The 21,996-nt window shown below is 35.7% G+C and overlaps 1 protein-coding gene across 1 annotated transcript in view; it reads left to right on the top strand.

Annotated features, from left to right (window-relative positions):
* The first annotated feature begins 1,480 nt into the window (after nucleotides 1-1,480).
* Nucleotides 1,481-21,996, top strand: part of LOC135694494 (uncharacterized) — a 38,531-nt gene continuing 18,015 nt past the window's right edge. Inside the window, exons 1-6 of the mRNA XM_065213266.2 lie at nucleotides 1,481-1,684; nucleotides 12,471-12,509; nucleotides 13,302-13,988; nucleotides 17,417-17,602; nucleotides 18,213-18,311; nucleotides 18,682-18,785. Coding sequence (XP_065069338.2) covers nucleotides 1,624-1,684; nucleotides 12,471-12,509; nucleotides 13,302-13,988; nucleotides 17,417-17,602; nucleotides 18,213-18,311; nucleotides 18,682-18,785 — 1,176 coding nt within the window. The 5' untranslated portion in view covers nucleotides 1,481-1,623. The remainder of the gene's footprint in view (nucleotides 1,685-12,470; nucleotides 12,510-13,301; nucleotides 13,989-17,416; nucleotides 17,603-18,212; nucleotides 18,312-18,681; nucleotides 18,786-21,996) is intronic.

Raw genomic sequence — 21,996 nt, 5'->3', positions numbered from 1 at the left:
TGTTCTTTGAGCTATTGCAACAAGCATTGCAAGTAAATTCACAGTCAAAATCTCCTACAAATTTTCCGTAGCCAGCCCTCTACAATCTTTTTCGCACGGACATTGCTTCAACGAGGCAATTCTACCATAGGTAATACAAATTCCAACACAAACGCAAAATTATTTTTTTCTGCATAAACAAGTTACTTTCAAAACAAAAAATTTTCAATGCGGGTATTAATGACAATGTATAGATGAAAAAGAGAGTTTCCCTAAGGATAACTTAAAAATATGCATAGCTAATATAAACATGGTAAAAACTTACAAAAAGCCATGAACCCATGTTTTCAGACAATGTGTCTAAATTAGGTCGAGTATTTTTCTTTGCAAGAGATTCTTTTTGAAGATACAAGTACTGAAGAAATTATTTTGAAGCTTTGACAGAACTTAAATAATAATAACGATTAAAATGATTAATATTCTATTATATGGACAATCTCAGAATTACATCAATAATGATATGTTACAGATTTTGAAACTACCTATGTTTTAGAAAAACAAGTCATATCGTCCTGTCAATTTGCACTAGGAAACCCTTTTTGTACCTCTTTCTACTTTTCTTGCCTTTTAATAAACTTAATTATGGAAACTTGTTATTTCAAATAGTTCTCGTACTTCTTAAATCTTACAGTTTTTACGTAATAATAAAAAGAATTGATGAGATGCTTTATGATTTGTTATGAAAACATGTTGATTAGCATTAGGAAAAGAGAAGACAACCGAATATCCATTCTGTGCCTTGTAGTGCTACCTAAAAATTTCAGTGTCAGTAGCTGCCTTTGATACTTATGTAATTGCAACGTCACGTATACTTTCAGTGAATTCCGAAATTTTGCGTAAAAAGTGTACATTTGTTTGATCTAATTTTTCAAAGCCAAATATTTGACTTGACTAAAGGTTTTGTTTTGTTAGATATGAGAAACTTTTCCCTTTATAAATGAACACATTCCAAACGAGCAAAGTTGTCAATTCTTGACATTGGTCGCGAAAACAATTAAGGCCGACAGAAAAGAAGGGAAGAGAGATTCATCGAATCGCAAGTAGACGAACAATTTTTTCGAAATAATAGCATTAAATAAGGGTACTGGTTTTTAGAGGAAAATTGTTCCTCTTTCCATTTACCCCGCTATTTCTGGGTTGTTGGCGGTTCCACTGTGTACAAGTTGTGAAATTCCTGCAATTTCATAAATTCTTTCAGTGTACTTTTGGCAGATATCAAAAGCCTATATTATATTTGTCTGGTGAAGAATTATGAGAAAACCCAAGCCAAACCCTGTTCCCTTAAAACCGCCGATGAATTATAGATAAATGCAAAAGGTTTTAGTTTATAGTTACATACAAAAACCTTTCTTGTGATATACGATCTCAATAAAACATATCCCCCGTTTTCAGATTTCAATCATTACGATTGCGACCCCCCGTGCGCGGATGTATTGCGAGATCTTCTCTTTTCTTGCTCTCAAAGAGGCCGTGCCATACTCGCTTTAGACATCATTATTTGCATGTTTAGGATTACGCAGAGCAAAGAATTAATCTTGGCCGAGACGAGATTTATGGAATTGAGAGTTCAGTTCGACAACGAACATGTATCAAGGCTGCTGTATTTCATTGTCTTTACTTATCTCTACGTTTTGTGCTGTTTCTGGTGAGTGACTTTGTTGTCTTCATTGAACAGTGATAGGGTTGTGCTAAGAATGACCATCTGTTGGGGAATTCATGTCCACGAGCTGGATGATAACACTTGAGATCGCTGTTTGCCGTCCATTAAACCTTACAAAGAAACAACAAAGTTCTTGAACCCTAATGTTATTCTCGTACAATTATAAGAACTTTTCTAGATTCCAGCTTTTATTTTGCGTTTTTTATGCAAAAGTTTGCCCCAGATTTCACATAGTTTCAAATAGTTCTTTTGATAGTATAGTGGTAAATCTCAGAAGCGCCGTCGGTTTTTAAAAGAGCAATCTGGTCAACGAACGGGCTTTTATTAAACTTCTAAAGATCTTTATATTAGAGTTTAGACTTACAAAAGTCGTTTACTTGAAATCCTTTCCTTCGAATCGCGAAGTTACTTATGTGGTATTTTATGTCTAGATCGGCTTCTTAGCTCAGAAGCAAATGTTTTCATTCCAAAGTGAAAGTTTGCATCGAAGGCTGAGTCACAATCCGATCTAAGAATTAATTAGAAATAATGATAAATTAAGGGAAAACCACAGCATGTAAAATGCGGTACGTTTCCCGAGATTCTTATCCAGCTATTTTCATGGAGTATCGCTTCATATATTTCTTGAATTGCAAGAGCTTGAGGCGATCAATCAGCCAGGTTCTCGCTAGCTTGAAAGGCTTGTGAATAAAATGATTGTAACATTGATTTACACCTATAATAGAAGGGCTTGAAGCACGACTGCAGTCTAGTATAAAATAGCAATGTTGCTGAAAACGTCTCTAATAACAGAATCGCGACATTTGTTGCTGCATTGTTAGCAACCTCTCCTACGGTGGGCCATTTGGTTTCAACTACATAAGAGCTACCTTTTGCAACATCTCTGATCGTAATATGTTCCGAGTTATTTGCCACAGTTTGACAATTAAACGCCCTTTAGAGATTGGTACAAGAGGGGGGTGGTTGTCGATAATACTGACCAAATTTGCTGAAATTTAATTCACCACATTCCACTCATGTCGAAAAGCTTAACAACAAAGAGGTTTCGCAATTGAAATCATGTCCACTCAATGCCCCTATTGAAATCCTATCGCTTTTTCACTAACGAGTGCAATTAAATTATGGCACCAATTATAATGTCATTTATACCTCTAGCTTTAAACAATCGTTTTCAACAGAACAAAGGACATGGACCAATAGAAAGAAATAATGTACCAGTTAATTAAATTTATAATTCAATTGCACATAATACGATGCAATTGTACTAATTTGTTAGCAAATACCCTTTAAAGTAGTCTGCTTCTGTGAAATTTGCTTCTGAAGCATTCTACCAGAACACTTTGAATTATTTTACTCCTCCATCCTTTAATCATGGTATTGTAGCTCTAGTCGCAGAATTCTGAAGTAATGCATTGAGGCCCAGTGGCGAATCTAGTCTGAGAGGGCTAGCCGGGGGCCTGCTTTCAGTTAGCGGGGCCTTTCCCTACGCGAAAAGGGTTTCAACAAGATGCTAAGAAGCTTGGTTCGGGCTTACTCTGCGTAGTCAGCCCCAAGAAGCTTTCTTGTGATAATTCATAACAAATATAAAATCAAAAAAGAACCATCGTTGTCAAGAATTTCAATAATGCTCACTTCAAAATGCTTAACAGGGCCCTTAGCTTTTTGAATAAATGCAATAAAGATCGTATTGCGCAAAATATAAGAGAGCTACTCGCTAAAAAAAGTAACTATTAATAGTAACTTTTGTACAAAACTAGGGGGCCAAACAAAGGGCCATGCCCCCTGAACCCCTGCCCCCCAAAAAACGCCACTTTTTGGGCCATAAAGTATACTCTATAAATATTCATACAAGAGTAAAATCCAATCAGTATTTTCAGATATGGTTGTAAGCAACATCTTGAATTAATCTCAGCTTGAAGATCTTAAAAGCGGGACATTTAATTCAATGAAAATCTCGTACGTCATTGAACAAATTGTTGCATTTTCAAAATAATTTCCCGAAGGTTTTTTTTGTCAAAAATCTCGTACAATGTTTGAAAGGAATGGTACGCCCTTCGGCTTTAAAGGTGTGTAGAACCGTTTCAAATTTATCATTTGAAGGGGGCAAAAGCTTTAGTTGCATTAGCCCATTTGTGCTTAAGATATCTTTTTTATTGATGGTGCAAGGACACGATGTCATGCATTTGTGCCAGATTCTAAGTCCATTAGGCTTTTGGCCTGACTCAGAGTTAAAAACAAAGATAAATAATAAATTATCCTATCATATCAATCAACTTTTGGTGGATAAATCAGTCTTCGTCACCTGTTTTTGTGGTAGCTTCTCGTCTGCTAGAGTTCTTTCGTGGTTGTGTCACTGTTTGTTTCTATGCACTGAGCGTGAAAGAGCTTTAGTTTGTTTAATTCGCTACTTTGCCAGAGCAAATCAAGATGAAAAAACAGTATTCAATCCTGAAGTATAAGCTAAAGCGACATCTCTTTGTTAATTAAATGTCATCCTTGTAAAAAGAGGGCAGTAGTCTATTGTCTGAAGCAAAGAAATGCCCGCTGGGCTGGAAGGGCGATTGTCTCTCAGTTTTAAATGGCTCTGCGAAATAAGGTAGTTGAAAGTCAGGTAGTTGAAGTGGTTTGTGGCATTCGCCAAAAAGTATATGAGCATCGCCAAGATTGTAGGGTTTGTGCATTGGTTCCCGTGGCGTCATTAGCTCGAAAAACTGGGGTGGACAAAAACAAATTATCTCGGCCTTGCCCTTCAGACTCTAAGAAAAACAATTTTTTAGTATTTTTTATCCATTTGAAATTTTTTGGACAGGCAACTTTCTCAAGCAGAATTTTGCGTAAGGGTGGCTTTTTTGCCAGTGCGAAAATCGAAATCGATCTGATCAGCCCAACTCCACCCAACCCCCCCCCCCCCCCTTCAAAGGTATTTCAACGGATTTCGAGTAATTAGAAAATCCATTTCTGACAAAACTGGGGTGAACATGTCCCCCCCCGCCCACCCCGTTGCGACGCTACTGCCCATGGCTCTATCACTGTTCATTGCATATTCTTATCACTATCTAAGTCTTACTTATGCTTGGTTTTTAACACTAAGACAGACTTTCCGCATCAGCGATTGTGAGCATTTATTGCCGACCCATTCGTGATGAACCTTGATCGATCTAGACAAAGCTACACCCCTTGATCAAGGTTTTTCGCAATTGTACAAACGTGGTGTTTTTATATACTTGAAGTTCGTCGTCAAGAAAATAATTTCCTATTCTTTCTGCTATTTTTCCAATTCTCAAGTCTTCTCATGTCTAAATCATCCCCAGTCTTGGAGTCAAAGAGCCTGCGCATAAGAATTAATTGTTATTGCGCATGCTCATTGAATCCAAGACGGGGGTTGGTTAAACCCTACTATCCTAAACCTCTGTTTCAAATCCCCAAAATTAAAATTGCATGTCTATTAAACCAACTCTTGATTTCTTTTGAACAGTGTTATGTATTTTCACCTTTGCAACAATCATCAGTTCAGCGATAAGAAAATTTCGCGCTTCAAAGCCTAATTATTTGTTGCTTCAGTTTGTGCATTTAATGGTGAACTGAGATAGAACCGAAACTTGACGAAAGCCTGTCTGTGGTGCAATAAAATAGCCTATGTTGCTTTGTAAATGTTGCAGAATTTTCAAAGTTCCTTATTCTAAATGTCTAAAGCGGCTTTAAAAAGAAGGGGTTTAGTACACTAAGAGAACGAAGGGAGCCCCAGAAGCATGTAGTGTAAGAAGGTTACTTGTGGGAACTCAATCCAGCCCCTCAGGACCCCTTGTTGTTTGTCCCAAATAAAAAGCTCTTTCAAACGTTTTACATGAATGTTTCAAAGTAGCTACCTGGATTTAACCCAACTTACTAAATGCACTCTCTTCAAAGAATAAAACCGAAGAAAATTTTGTATATGGAGTCGATTTTATATCGAGTGTTTTCGCTTACATGGAAGATTTTTTTGAAGTAAATTTGAGGTTTTTTGCATTAATGTTTTCAAAAAAAAATTTGCATGACTTTTTCAATCGATTCGAATTGACAGTGAAAGGGCGACATTCTCATCTTCACTAAAGCAATTGGTAATAACGCTTATGACAGTAGGTCGGAACGCATATGATGCATGGATAAACAAATTGTGCATATGTATTTTGTTGTATCTAATACACAGCGTCTTTTTTAGCTAAATAATTTGGACAACTACCTTCTTGTCCTTCTTTATTCCGAGTATATTAAATTGTATAATGAGCTTATGGTTAATTGTTGCAAATCGAGATATGGGTTATAACACAGAGTTCACTATAGACTATCAAGTAGTTTGCCATCACAATTTGGCGATAGATTCCCTTTGTTCAATTTCAGTCAGTAATAAGACCGTCTTCTCGAATGTCACTGCTCCACCATTTTGCGGGCAGACCTCAATTCAAACTGTCTTATATGCGGTTTGATATTGTTTTTAATGGTGTGAAAGGTTCCTTTTATTACCTGTTACACATTTTGGCATTATCGTAAAGAATAAATGTCTGTGAAAATAGGACTTGTAAATGCAAATTGTTTATAGGGGAGACGTACTATTGAATGGTGAGGAACTACTTGGAACCTTGTCAGATGGCGTTGAGGGGTCGTCTTTTGTTAAGATTAATTGCAGTTCATTAGAAAGACTACGAGTTTTTCCATTCTTAGAGGGATTTGCGTTGGCTTTGGGAACTTCACTGTTCTCATGAAATGACATGGAACACACTCGATACTCGACTCTCACATTCCAGGTCTTTCGTTCTATGTCCTGCTGGGTAATGCATTGAGTATACATCATGGGAAACTTATATAGAGAAGAACCTGGACGCTTCTTTTATTTTTCTTCATGAAACCTAGAAGGTGAACTTTTGAACAACCTTTGTAGCAAAAAATCATTTTACAAGGAGGTGTGGGGGGCCTCTCTAGTGCGGGAAGCTATTTTGTTTTGGGAACCCCTAGATCAACTGTCGAAAAAATAATACCCATGAAATCTGTATCAAATAACCTCTTGGCTTTGAAGCGATTAGAAACGCACTGATTGCAGTGTTTCTCCCTGCCCCTGTCTCTGATTGTCAAACTGCAACCCCCTAATGTGCTCATGCCTGTTTTAGGGTAATAGTCCAAGTAGGATGGTATTCCGCCTTAGACCCTCTGTCTAAAGTTACAGTGAGATACACTCGAGTGCGTCATTGAAAAAGAATTTTCATGCATTTACGCCCCACAGGCAAAAAATGGCCACCAAAAGATCTCAATACCAATATGTAATAAGATCTTTAATTGGATGCGTATTAATCCCGTCTGGTTTAAAAGAACCTCAATATCCGTTCCAAAATATTTAGAGATTATTGCTAATGCTTTTCGTCTTGCAGATGTGCCCAAATAGTGTCTCTTCTGAATGTAGATTCCGTTTGGAAATTTGAAATTTGTTATTTGTACAAATTTGGGCTATAGAAGTCTCTTAGGGTTATTGTAGGAAATATATTCAAGAAATAGTCGTATTCTTGAAAAGTGAAAAAGAACTGGAAGGGCCTAATTGCCGACATCTCGCCTTTTTCATATTCACATTATATAATGTTATGCCTACTCGAATTTTCTTCGTTTTGAACAAAAGATTCTGCCAATCCTTTCAAATTTTGTTGTCAATTGAACGTCGTTTCCCCAACTCCATAGAAACTACATATGTTTCTGATTTTTTCCCAAACATCAATAAGTTAATTTATCAACTACTATTTACCTGGTCAACCATTATTTTTTTGTTTCTCTTTGTCGCGGGATTTTTTCTTTCTTCTTTAAGAAAAAAAATACGAATCTAAAATTTTCAAAACATTTTTCTTGGCAATGTTGAGCAGCAAAGCGAAGACGACGGCAAAAATAACACCAAAAACAACAATAGCAATATCAACAACAACAAAAACAACAACAACATAAACAGTAACAACAACAACAACAACAACAACAACATTTTATTGTAGCATTATGAAATGTTAACAAGCAGCAACGATTTAAGAATTCACCTTCGCCCAGTATCTATGCAGTCATTGACATGACAATCTTAAATAACAAATTACTGACGCTGACTTCGTAGACCCAACTTTTATCTATGTAAGCCTTTTATGAGCAACGATTAGGAGCACCTCAAGGGGACACCAATTCCACCAAAAGGGGAGATGGTCTTTTCCCATGTTGCTTACAAAATTTATAATTTATCTGCAAGATTCAATGATTTATTATTTGTCTCTAACTGGCACCTTGTAACGCCTATTTCAATTGTGATTTATTCTCTTCTTTCATCAATAACGATAAACAAAAATCTGTCTAAGATAGTCTGACATATTTTATTAAGTGCAAATGTCAGCTAAAAATGATTTTAGAATGCGGTTTTGTTAAATTAAGAACCACAAAAGACGATTCGCGCATATCCTGTTAGCTTGCGTTTTCAACTAAGCCTTTGGGCTCCAATCGATACTAAGTTACTGAGTACAATGTTGCAAAAGTTTACGACAATTTGGCACACACATGTAGACAAATTTATAGAGATATTTAGAATATATCACGTCCGGTTGTACAAAAGGCAGAATTATTTTAGGATCCTAGGCGTTGTCAGTTGAGACACAACTGAATCGAAACCTGGAACATTTGAAGATTGGCTACTCGGTTTATATTAGGGGAAAGGGCTTTAGCACATGAAAAGAAGCTCTTTAGATTCTCGATAAAATTGCTTTAGAAGATATTTGCAAAATATTATTGTCATGATTAAGATATTTTATGTCCATTACATTGAATGTTTCACTCGTTGATCCCCGTGTTTTGGCTATTGGTTATGTTAATGGAATCTTGCCATTGAAAATACATGGATCTGCGCGTTGTACTGTATACATTTCAGCAAAATTGACGCTAGCATTTAAAACATACTCTTCGCTGCTAATTCAGTACTTTTCGTTTCGCAATAGGAACAACTTCAAAAGTACTCCTATTTAGATCTCTTCTAATGATGGTCTGTCGATGACGTAAAAAACATCACTATAAACCCTTCTATAAATTTCATTTCTTTTCGGTCCATACGTTTTCGCTTTAGTGGGTAATTGCTCCCTTCCATTCTTTTCATTAATGTTGAAAGCGATAAGCGCAAAGTGAATTTTCTGAAACTTCACTGTTGCGGTTGTTTTGCTAGGATTTCGCGCAGAATCACTTGCGAACACATACCAATTTTCTGTGACAAATTTTCAGTAACTGCACTATGTCTCGACGCATTTTGCTGGCCATTTAAATTTCCCATTGGTTGAACTATACAATAGACATATTCAGTCGGCTAATTCTTGATGTTTTCTCGATCAAAATGCGCTGCAAAGCTTATTTTTAACTCTCAACTGTTGACTGACGGGACATAGTTTCTTTAAAGGCTCTTGCGCAACCGGCATGCTTTGCGACTATATTTGCATAACTGGCCTAATTTCGTACTTCATGAAAATGCAAAACACAATCAGTTTCTCAAGACATCTGCCGCTAAGCATCTCATTTGCTTCTGAACGTTTTCGACTGCAAGAACAGATTAGAAAAGATTGTTTGAGAAGTTATAAAACCCTACACGCGGCCCATCATGAATCCTCCTTGAAGGTTTTTATCCATGTCTTAGATTCAATACGCTTCAAGGTCTCAGCTCAGCCTTGTGGCCTGGTCGTTCCTGGTAGAGCAAAGTGTCATTAAAAGACAGTGAATGCAATTGGTGGAAATACTATCCTGCACTGTTATACTATATTTCATCGTTTAATTAACACACCATTTATATTTGAGAAGACTGAAAATAAAGCTTCAAAGCTCAAACAGGGTTTCTTTTTGCAAATAAGCGATCACTTTACTGAAGGTAAAATAGTGAATGCAAATATATGTCCATTTACAAAAAATATTCATTGATATCCTTTAACACTAATTTTCATTTCGTCAAAAGGATAAAGTTTCTATCCCATTCATGTTAGAAGCTCAAGACTTATTGATCGAGTTTCGCAACCAAAATGGCAGTACATTAACCTGTTGTACAACCTTCGCTTTTCAAATAGGGCTTTAGAGTACATACAGCTCACCACAAGTCTCCAATTACCAGGTTTTTGTCAAAAGACTCCTTTCAGCAAGCCATACAAGGTCGTAGTAAAGTCTTTACTGGGCTCTAGATTCGTATCAGTTTATAAGGCGAAAAGTAAATCGAGAACTTCGGGTTTCTCCTCTCATTAGAATAAAGTATCTGGGGATTAAAGCCCCCGTTCCGGTCCTCAAAGGCGTTTTTCATGAATACATACCTACGCATCGGTCTTTTCCATAGAATGCTCTATCAGAATTTAGAAAGAATATAGAACATGGAGCTGGAGCGATAAAAGCTTCCTATAGACCTGAAAAAGGCTGAATTGTTGGAAGATTCTTCAATGAACACCAGTTCTTTTTGTTCCTTTCTGTGTGAAATTCAGCACATCGCTCTTGTTTAATGCCATTAAACTAAACAGTTCGTGTTGTTTCTTGCAATCCCAGTCCTCTGTCAGCTGTTGATTTATCCTTTACTTGTTTAGCTTAAAACCCTGTTTATAATTATTGATTGCAAAAGCCAACACTGGACAAATATTCATAAATTATAAAGGATACCAGGCGGAAGGTAAAATCGAGCCTGGCTCTGCGTTTACCAAGATCTTCAGATTATCCTGATCTGTCATTTTTTCATACACGAGATGCAATAATTTTGTTGATCAAGACAAGTTGATTTCGAAAATAAGGCTTAGCCGTTGACACAATGCACGTCTGTCTGATTTAGTCCTGACTCGTGACTTAGCCTTTTAGAAACTTCATAATAACTTTAATCTGGTTCTATTTATTTGGATTCCGAAAATGGATTTGCCCACCAGACAATGTTACTTGTGTTTTGTTCACAGCAAGGTCTTCTGTTGGGCTTGTGGACAATTGCGCTGTAAATCTTTCGCGCATGACAACGGACCTCTTCGGCCTGTGCACAGCCGATAGATTTTCTGATTTCAATTGTTTCTCTTTCTCGCGACCACAAGATCGTGGACGATCGTATCCACCTCATTGGACATATTCCTTTTCGTTGCATATTCGTTTGTAATTTTCTAATTCATGCTTTTGAATCAGCTAGGAATGCTTGATAATCAGTAAAATCTCGATACATTTTGCAAGCGTTAGTGTATTCATTTGCTTCAATTTTATCTTTGCTTTTATTTAGTAATTAGGGTTCCATTTACCCTCTTCTTTGAAATTATCTCCCGTCCTACTTTCAAAAATTCCCAAGATCCTTTGAATGACGTCACTGTCGATTCGAAAATTTTGTACCTGTGCCTTCTGTTCAATTAGATTTAAGAAATGATGCCATTATGAACATATTTTTTCAATTTTTTAGTGTATTTGAATGTTTCGAATGTTATGAAAATCAGAAAGAAAATATTTTTGAAAGAAAATCAGAAAATGCTACTACTTAGTACGATCCAAGCAATATTGGCTCCGAAACAGCCCAATTGAGCTTAATCCAAAGCACTTACAGTAAACTTCAGGTCTTAAAATGCCTATGATACTCTGCAGTTCTAGAGCACTTTTGAAGAGCTTAGATTTTTTCCCCAGTGCTCTTTCAAATGGTACGGCCAAAACTCAAAATTTCTCTAAACAGTTCATTTTGATGTTATATTTCTTGACTTTATAGACTGCACCGTCTACCTGTAAACAATTCTTCAGAATTACACCCACCACCCCGTCTTCCATTTGTAAGTGTTGCCCCTATTCTACGAACAATTTTCCAATGAGAATTTAGAAGCTTCCTCCCAACTGTCAAAATTTCTGATCCTTTTACACTGGGCAAAGTATAACTGTATTGGGTTGTATTGACAGGAAATTGAACTGACAACTGATCAAACCAGAAACAGCAAAATAAAATTTTGTGCCTTTGCGGGTTAATCTTTACATCTAATTTAAAATGAAGAATTTTGAAATAATGTCAAACATCGTTGCGGTCTTCTTGTTAATTATCGATCTTAAGTTTATCTTAATGGAACTTGGTTAGAAATTATGCACCATTAGATTTCGATATCCTTTGGTTAATTTGGCTGTGTGTCCTAAAACACATCATTCAGTGTTTAAAAACGGATTACCTATACGGTAACTGAAAATTTTCTTATTCTAATTTTCAGTTAAACTTAGATGTTTGTATTTTTAATATACTCTGATATTCTTCCTTTCTAATGCATTCACCGAGTCTTTTCAAGAGATGTGCCGCTTTCAAAAACCTATATCTTTATTTCTTGGACAAGAATTGTTTGCACACACCCAAATCTAGGGAACATTAACTGAGATTTCCTGCTTATAGTGTTCTATTTTTACATGCAATTAAAAGCAGCCTTTTTGCATATGGGTATTTTGTTTGAATGAAAACATTTCATACATTTAATTTGGTATCTTATTGTTAATACGATTTTCTATCAAAGCCCACAGAATCTACCTTTCTAGAAAGTTTGGAATACATCGCCAAGTTTTTAAATCTGCACTGAATTGCAACTAGAGAACAAAGTATTGTATAGGTTTTTAGAATATGTAGACTTGTTTTTGACAGCTAATTCATTTAAAGTTCCAGGCTTCTCTTATATTACCCTGATACCTTCCTTCACTTTACTTGCTAACGTTCTTTGTTTGTTCATTATTGATGACTACCATGTACATGATGCAATGTAATTCTTAGAAACTTTGTTGTTTCTTTCAGGTTTGCATCTTGAGCATGATGTTTCAATCTACAAGAAAGGTATGATTACTCAATATAAACATTACCCTATCTCCTATCTAATCTTTAAGATTGTAAACCTACCATCATACTGGCGTTAAACCGTCAACATTGCGTGTTACAAATTATGTTGCAACAATAAAAAAGGTTTTAATCGCACAGAAATGCTTAATCTTTCTTAAATTGGGGGTCTTATGCCAAATCCCTAAATACTCAACTATTTTATGAATGACCCGATTAAGGCAGGCATCTGTGTTAGTTTGAAATCCGCCTTAGTGTGGTTTGTCAATTCCCTTGATCCGTAAAATTATAAAAATTGAAATGATTAAATAAAAATTCTCACCAGATTACCTTAAGAGATGAGCGAGTTTTTTCTCTTGAAAATCAAATACAGAATGCATTTGATGGTGGTGTTTGTTTTGGTTCACGGGAATACCCGTTACCTTGCCTTCTTGCCTTGGCAAGCTAGAGCAATATTCTATTCTGCTGACCACCAAGATGAAAGAAATTCCAATGTCTGATAATAAAACATATTTTTTTTAAGATTGTCAACGATAACAAGAGTTTAAAAATATATGCAACCTTAAGTTATTTTGCGTAAATCATAAATTGGTTATCAATGATGATTTTTCTAAAGTTTACGCATTCAGTATTTAGTAAGAGCTTTGAAAAGGGGATAATAACAGATACAGAAATTACTGTACAGTCATATTGACCTTTTGCGCCATCAAAGAATTTTTACAAATATTAAGCTTATCCCCTGTCTGGCTAGTTTCAAATCTAGATGTTCTGATCTTGACATTTGTATTTCAGTTTTGCGCGATGCAAAGCACTATTGGAACTTCGATAAGGCCACTAGTTTATACAGCATACAAGACAAAGTAACTGGCAAGCGTGCTTCTATCAGGGAAGGAGGTGCAAAGTTGACTAGGCTTGGGCGTCAGGCGAACAACTACTTGACATTAGAAGGTCGCAGCTCAAGCATCGAGCTGGGAAGGTTTGATGGATGCATTGGGGATCTCTCAGAATGCAACGTTGGTCTGACATTTTCACTATGGCTGAGGTTTCGAGATGTTCCTGGTGAAACGCAGTATATTTTGGGCAACTCTGTTCCTGGGAGTGGCACAAATGGGTTTGCTTTGATTAGAAGCAAGGATAACACAATGCAGGTATACTTTGCTAATGACTACGGAGCATTTTATACCACATACACTGTCTCAACAAACATCTGGCTGCATCATGTCATTACTTGGGATCGGTCAAAGGTTTCGGTTCATGTAAATGGAAGGAAGCTTGTCCATGTGACTAAAAGGAAAAGAAGAAGCATTGAAATTCCACATGAGCCTAACCCAAGTGGAAGAAAAAGGCGGGAGCTGGGGAACAGTCTGTTTACTTTTGGAGGTCATGGTTTCAAGATTGATGCTGACTATGACAATGTCCTCTTTTGGAATCGGGTTTTAAACGACACCGAGGCTACTGTGATGTTTTACAGAGATCTTGGTAAGTCAAAAGGTTTTACTCTGCATTTGATTTTTCGTTTGAGGTCTGCAGTGTTTATTACGAATGTTTTAACATCATTACGGACTTCTTTAAATATTAGAAGGTAAATCTCTTTGGGGATTTTAGTTAGTGCGAATTTTCTACAGCCTGTGCCTATCAGGGAATTCTGAGTTCGTGTTGGAAAGGATTAAAAGATTTATAAATTTCGAATTCCTTACGGTTAGATTCGCATCACTATATGACAAGTAACAGGATATTTTGAATAATTATTTTAATGCAACCCATGTCCCCTAATTGTTTCCCTGGAAGCCCGTCCCCATATATTGTTTGAGCATTGTTTTCTTCACCCTTACACATAAATGAAAAGCACGTAACCATAATTCATAATTGTTGCAAAGAATTATTTATACCTATTTGTTCTTTGAATGCTTTCTTATATATTCCCAAGGTCTAAATTTTATCGGGATTTCCTTCTAACATATGTAAATTACTCCAATGTGCAATCGCTGAAGAAACACAAGATCTGTATTCTCTATTCATTTTTCTTTTGGTGGATGTTCATATGGGATTAGCTTAATATTTGTGTTTATGTCATCTGGTTAAAGGATCACGGAAGAACGTCTTGAGAATGTTTGTTGTATCAAAGAGTTTGCAGACGACAATAATTGAAACCGTTGTCGATGAAGAGGGCTTATAGTAAGATCAAATGACAAATTAAGCACACTATCATTTGCCACATCAAAAGGTTTTACAAATCTTATTAATGGATAAAACAACCTTTGCTTTCATTACGATCACCGTTATACCAAACGACTTTGTGTAATAACTTTCTGTCTTGATTCTTGGGGGAGAACTTCGAGTTCACAGAGTAAAGTTTTATAGACAAAGGTGCTCTTAATCATCTACTCTGTTTGCTAAATAAAACCTCAGCCACGAAATTCGAGAAAAAAGTGTAGCGTGAGATTTCTTATAAAATTTTCTAAGTAGGCAATTTTACAGTTTCACTCTGGTAGCTTCAAATATAATAACTACTATGACAACTGTTTTTCTTGTTGAAAAGACAAATTGGTCACAGTTTCTCTTTAAAATATTTCCATTTTATGAGAGGTTCACAGCAGGGACGCCAGTGAGGGGGACGCAGGGGGTCAAGCGCCTCTGTTGTCTTTTGATAGGAGGGGCAAGGGTGGGGCAAAGTGCCCCTTTCATGGAAGTTCTATTTTATAGGTCGTTTGTTATTATCAAAAGATTCATATGAAATTCTGACGGTACTGCTCTACAGAAGATCGAAAAAAAATGACAGTTGGTAGAAACAAAATAGAATTGTTGGTAGCTTGAGAATATTTTCCAAATGTACTTTTACTCAAGCCTGCCCCCTTGCCCCTTGGTCGTTCCGGCGTCCCTGGTTCATAGCAAGCAAGAGACTACCACCCATCAACTGATTGTGTTGACAATTTCAACTTTGTTTAATGTGAAATTTGTTTAATTCTGTTAGTGGTTAAATAATCTCCCTTATCAGCAATTCAATACTTTAAGGTTCAAAGGCAGTTAACAGAAGGTCTTAACATGTGAAATTCACAGGAAATGTTTGTTTATTTGTTTCAAAAGTTTTGTCAGCTGGGGTCCACTTTTGTCAACTTGTGTTGGTTTTATTTGGTTGGTGAATGGCCTGAAATTGTTACTTGATTTCTCACTTCTTACATTTTTTCACATTTCGTGTACCTTTTCTGATGTCTCGGCTCTCGACACCAGATGAGCTGTGCCGCATTGTCAGTTGGTTGATTAGAATCGTCACTGATTTCGCGATTGCGTAAAGAGTGAATTATGTCTTTGGCCTTGCTTAAATGAGATAAGACATATTTCATCCTCGAAGCTTTAAGAAGAAATTGCCATACAACACGATTGACACTGACATTGTCATCATGATTTTTGTCATCATGATTTTTGTCATCAGAATTCTTGTCATTATAATTCGCATGACCCTACGTCGTAGATACCACTTTTCAAAATTCTTATTGCAACTTAGAAGCTAGCAAACAAGAAAACCTGTTAATGAATATTTATTTGATCAATTCATTTGTAACAGTATAGTTGTGAATAAATCTGAATAAATCTTTATCCCTGAAAATAAGACATGTTGATTGTCATTTGTGCCCTTGTAGTAAGGACGGCGGAAGCTGCTATATTTCCAAAATGTACTTGAAATCATACCAAAAATCGTCCTTCTCTGGGTCTTTAGTATTTTTACCCCCCCCCCCAACGTTTTAGCCCCCTCAATCTGTAAGGTGCTCTGCGGTCCTTGCTTTGTAGCCCATGAAACATTTTCTCATTTCACCATGTGCAAGGACAGAAACTAATTAATGGCTAACTCCATATCGAGATCATCTCTTTGTCGTTTGTGCCATCTTTTTTTCTCACAGCCTCAGTGGATACTTCTAATTTTCGGTAATTGTCGCTTGCTGAACTAAAACTGGCATTTAATAAGTATTGATACCTATGTCTCGTTTCCTATGTTAAAAAACCCTTATCCTATGCCAACAAATTTCCAGGCAAGAACAGATACATCATTTATTTTACTGCCTAATGAGTTTTGAAGTGATTTATTAAATGGCCTGATGATTTCGTTTGCTTGTTGCCCGAGACTTCCATACGTTCGAATTTGTTCTTCGCCTTACTATAATGAAAAACGGGACATCAATTTCATCAGTTTGCTGGGTTGTTAACTTCCAAGAGTGATTCACTCAAACATTTTCAATTTAGATAATATCTATTAAGAGGCGCGGCAAAGAATATCCCTATTGAATTGAAGTCTTTACTGCGACTTTAGTTTATTCAAATGTTTGGACTGCTTTAAAGTTTTCTCACAGAGAAAGCCGGTAACTAAAAACCGTAATTTTTCCGTTAGAAATTAGCATTTGTTGGACTGAAAGCAGTCAGGAAACGCGAATGGAAATCCTTGCATTGTTTAAACGGTTTACTCTAAAGAATTGTTATTCATGTTATTAAATTTGTGTAACTGTTCTCACGGACGTAAGTTTCATCAAAAGGAAAATGGATTTCTACTTTTGGCTGTGTTTGTAACAAATTGGGTAAAATTGTATGAAGTTTCAAGAAAATATTTTAAGTATGGTGAATCTCTAGCGCCAGTTTCTAGCAAACATGGAAATAACTAAATTAAGATCTGAAATGGTTTTTCATTACAACAGTTTATTGTCTAATTATTAATTGTGTTTGCGTAGCCGTGCTAGAGTAATAGGATTGTCTTTCTTGTATGTAGACATTGCAACTTTAATCATATTTCACAGTGCTCTATTTTTGAAAGCCAAAAATTCTCCGTCAAGTGTAGTACAACAGAATAAGACATCGTCACCCTAATGTATTCATGATTTAAATTGTAGCTTCAAATATTAAAATTATGCTTTCCTTTGCAGAGGAACCTGTCATAGACTTTTGCAAAAGTACTGCATCTTCGATATGTCTCTTTTGGAGCCTAAGGAAAGACCCTTTCAATCGTATTCAGAAGGTTTCTCTATCCTACAAGTACCTATATATGACAGATCGGCCTCTCCGAATGGGTTTGAACGTAACATCGGATAACATATGCATTGGCAAATTAGGTACGTTTTTAACTACATATGAACTAAGTGGGCCTGCATTTGTTTCTATTTGTTCGAAACACAACAGCTTTTATCATAAAGAAGATATAAGAAGCATTCTGGCAACTGCAATCAGATGACTTTCTGAAGATTGCGTTAAGCACGAAACTCTGAGCTGCGACTTAGAGCCATATTGTTCCACATGTGAGATCGTATACAGCCTTTTCGACACGGCATCGATCCCTTTAAAACAATACTGTAAAGGATTATAACATTTGTTCATTTATGCGATATATAAGAATCGCCCAATTTTAATACGCCAACTAATGATTTACTTTAAAAATTATCTGCTTTGCAGATTAAATCTTTAGTTTGTAGATTTATTATTATTTTCATAACTATGAAGCTGATTTACAAGACAGTTTCAGATAGACAATTGTAAAGAAAGGCCCAGCTGTTGAACCATGTTACAAAATGGTAATTTGCATGGCTATCCAGATTGCATTTTGTATCTTGATAAATTATCTTGTTCACTGCAAGACTTCAATAAATGCATCTATTTTGTATAAGATATTTTGACGACAATTATTATTAGTTAGAATACCAATCGTCAGGCTGTTTCCTTTTTAAGGCTCTCTTACCACCTACGTATTCACGATCGAAGCAATCATTGGAGCAAGAGTGAAAATCTTAAAAAGCAAAGAATTTTCATGCAGGACAACTGATGGAAGTAAGTAAAAAATATTGCAGGTTTATGTCAAATTTTCACTTTCCAAACTGACAGAATCACAGAAATATACACATTTACAAATGCAAGTCGAGATTTCTACATGTCAACTAATCTCAAATCTTTTTTATTTGGATATTCAAAGCATTTTACTAGATATGCAAAGCCAAATATAATTTGCTTGTTTGCAATGTTCAAGGACCTGCAAGTTTCGAAAGCATTGATGTGCTAATATGACGTCAGTCTTAATTCATTACGATGGTCGTCAGAAAGGACGATACTTGCTTAGAAAAATCTTAAATAAGACATCATGAAAATGATATTGTTTTGTTTCCTTATGAAAATTACTAATCGTCTTCATATTTCAATTCAGTCCCAAATCCACCGAAGCTCTCAGTTGGTGAAAAAACGTCAACATCAATTGAGGCGATTTTCAAAACACCATCACCAACAAACGGATCTATCTTTGCATACTCGGTGAGCCGTTTGATCTTGATCTGCTTTTGGTTTGCAATATTCTTTTAACGTTTTCTATCCTCATTGTTTTATTTATACTATTTTTCTTTTAAAGACGATTCGGTTGCAAATCTAGCTTCTAACTTCCAAGTTCTACAAGAAATGTTTTTAATTTTCTTTACCGTTTTCATAGATACAAATACTGAGATTTTAAGTCTTTAAAGATATATATTTTAACTCTGTTTTCGAAACACTGTTTAGGCAACCTATACAGACAATAATTACTCTGAAGACTTTAATGAAAGCACAATCGAATGAAGTAATCTCAGTAAAATTGAAGGGAACCAAATTATTTACTGCCAATGTTTTGCGCACTTTCTTAGAGTCCTATACTGCTCAATAGAGTGTTTGTAGAATCACGCCGAGCATTAAAATGCATCTTGGAAAGAGGCACATTCATAGGTGTTCAATGAATGACAGGTCATTGTTTTAGGCACATCCTAAAGCAGACCTGGGCATCTTACGGCCCGCGGGCCACATCCCCCGTGAGTGTGTTTTCAATCAGACCATGAACTTTTGTAGGGGTATTTTTCACCTTGATCTACACCACAATTTCAAATAATTATTAGAATATATACATAATATCTATGCCTTTCTGATAACCAGTTCAACTAAAATATAGCGTAATTTATTAAAATGGCATGAAAGCATAAGCTTTAAAATGCATCTTTGAAAAGGACAGATTCACAGATTTCAAGTGAATATACGGACATTGCTGTAGGTACATTCTAAACTTCAAGACTTGAAAGTTTTTAATGGCGTGTAACTCCAATGTTATGCAGGCGCAAACATAGACTATTTTAGGCTAAAAGTAAGCATTCGATATACCAAGGAATTTTGATCGCCTTTCGTGGTCATATTACGAAAGCATTGCAAACTATGGCAATAACATCACGACAGCATGCTTGTTAATTGAGTTCTAGACCTTAGGAGGAATTCAAGCGTGTAATACGATTGCACTTATCCACTTAATGGCATTGAAATCTCATGTGGGCAAACATTTTAAAAGAAGCTATTGGTAGAATGAAGAATTGGTCATAAAGGAGCATAAAAGTGAGAATAATCTGTTGAATTAAGTGAAATATTGTAGCCATTTGACTTCTAAAAACATTGCATTTTCTGGAAAATGTTCATGCCTGTATCATGAAACATATACCACAAAAAATGCAAAAAAAGATTGACCAACTCGGAAACGAAAGCTCACAGAAGAGGTTTTCTCATATCGCTTCAATTTAATCAAAAACTATTATATACCATAATATATCACATTAACGAGAGTTCAATTCTCATTCTTCTCAAAACACCTTTTATATAATTTTCTTCGTCTTATAGTTCGAGATTGGCTTATAACCATAAGAGCCACGAATGCTCCTACCACAGAATACATAATGGAATTTGAATATAACGTCATCGATTTTAACTGCGCATGTGCATATAAAGCAAAATTTTGAAAGCTACCGTTCATTTGAACAAATGGTGTCTCTGAGGCTGTTTATTTCTTGCATGTTAGATTATCTATCAGCTGCACCTGTTTGATGCCTTTCTCTGTTGATGATTGCAATCAAAGTCGAGGATTTGTTTTGTAATATAATCTGCAGGAATGAATTTTTATTGAAAATAACTAACATTTTTAAATCAAATTTTTAGTAAACCAATTCATTGGGAAGCGAAGCGTGAGCTCCTAAGAAATAATAATTGCATGGAAGGAATGACTAGGGCTACTTGAACTCCGTCCGAACTTGCCAGTCACTGAATTTAAGCGACGTTCTTGTATTTGAATGTCCTTTTATTTTCAAATTATTTCGGCCTGTTAGCCCCTTAGTTAGAGAAAAACTTATTAACAGGAAGCCAAAAAACGAATAAAAGGAAGCTAAAGATATAACAATATAATGCATAAGATTAAGAAAAAGTAAAATTATTAGAGTTTTTGTAAAAAGTACCGCAATTTATGCTTTAGGGATTTCAGCCCTTGCTAGAATTTCTTTGATGTTGGTGCTCTTTTCATTGTGTCGTTTAACCCACTTCAGAAATTGGCCCTTCTAGCTTACAAGTAACAAACAGAGAAAACTGCCAAAATCTCTTTGAGTTGTTTTAGGTGAAGTGTAATGTTCTGCATTCATTTTGATTTTGACGAGGACGTTGATGATCTCCTTGACAGTTAGAGATCCTTAAAACGTTAAAGCATTTTTCCTTAGAAATATTTTTTGTCCCTCTACATCTAAGGCCTACGGTGCTGCAATGACACCCTTTCTCCCCTACATTGTTGTCAACACGATCTTAGCTAAGATTAAAGCGTATGAAATTTTATATGATGCAGTCATTTTTTGAACATAAAGAAGGTCTTAGGAAATTTCATCTTTTAATGTAACAATTTCACCTCCATTAAGCTATAATTGCCAGATAATGTGTTTTTAATTCCGTATAACTTAGAAAGGACAGCTTGGGCCTCTAAACGATCCACAAAAATATCATTTACATTTTCCAAGTAAATTTAGAATAAAAACCCAGTCATAATACAAAATTTTAATTCACTCGCTTTAGCCTATTTTGTCATCACATTAAAGTATGATTATGCTGGAGACAATTTCAAATGGTTTTATTAGGTAGAGACAATACAATGCAAAGCAAAAGAATTTTTAATAACTTTCTGGTTTGTTACTTAAATTTTCTGGAATCTTCTTACGATGCACAGCAAGATAAAACAGTATGATCCATCTTATGGTTTATAAATCATAAAAAGAGAAGTTTTAGTTCCCTTGTTGCCAAGCCTACTTCATAAACTGACCCGGAATCCTGTCCATGTTTGTAGAAACCAGTAAAATGTTTGAAAACACACTTCATGGCGACGCTCTTATTGGTTGAGTTTCATTTCTAAAGTTTAAACAATAAGCTTTATGAGCTACGCGAATTACCCTTATGTTTTATATTTCAATGAATATTTTTCGCTCAATGCAGATACAAAGTCATAAATTGCCATTCAAATGGAGTATTAAACTGTCATTCATTTGAAACTTACTGTATTACCGATCTGTCATAAAGTGCTCCATAACATTTAGACAGAGCTGAACACGCATTTTGTGCAAAAAAGGAAGGTTTTAATTTAAGTCAAATAGAGTCAAGCTGATCTTGTTGACTGGTTGTTTTTACTAATCAGATTTTCACCGTTCATGAA

Source organism: Rhopilema esculentum, chromosome 8 (genome assembly GCF_057945365.1).
Source record: "Rhopilema esculentum isolate cy_ngs chromosome 8, ASM5794536v1, whole genome shotgun sequence".
NCBI lineage: Eukaryota > Metazoa > Cnidaria > Scyphozoa > Rhizostomeae > Rhizostomatidae > Rhopilema > Rhopilema esculentum.
Note: the sequence above shows the minus strand (reverse complement) of the source record. Positions and strands in the feature narration are given on the sequence as shown.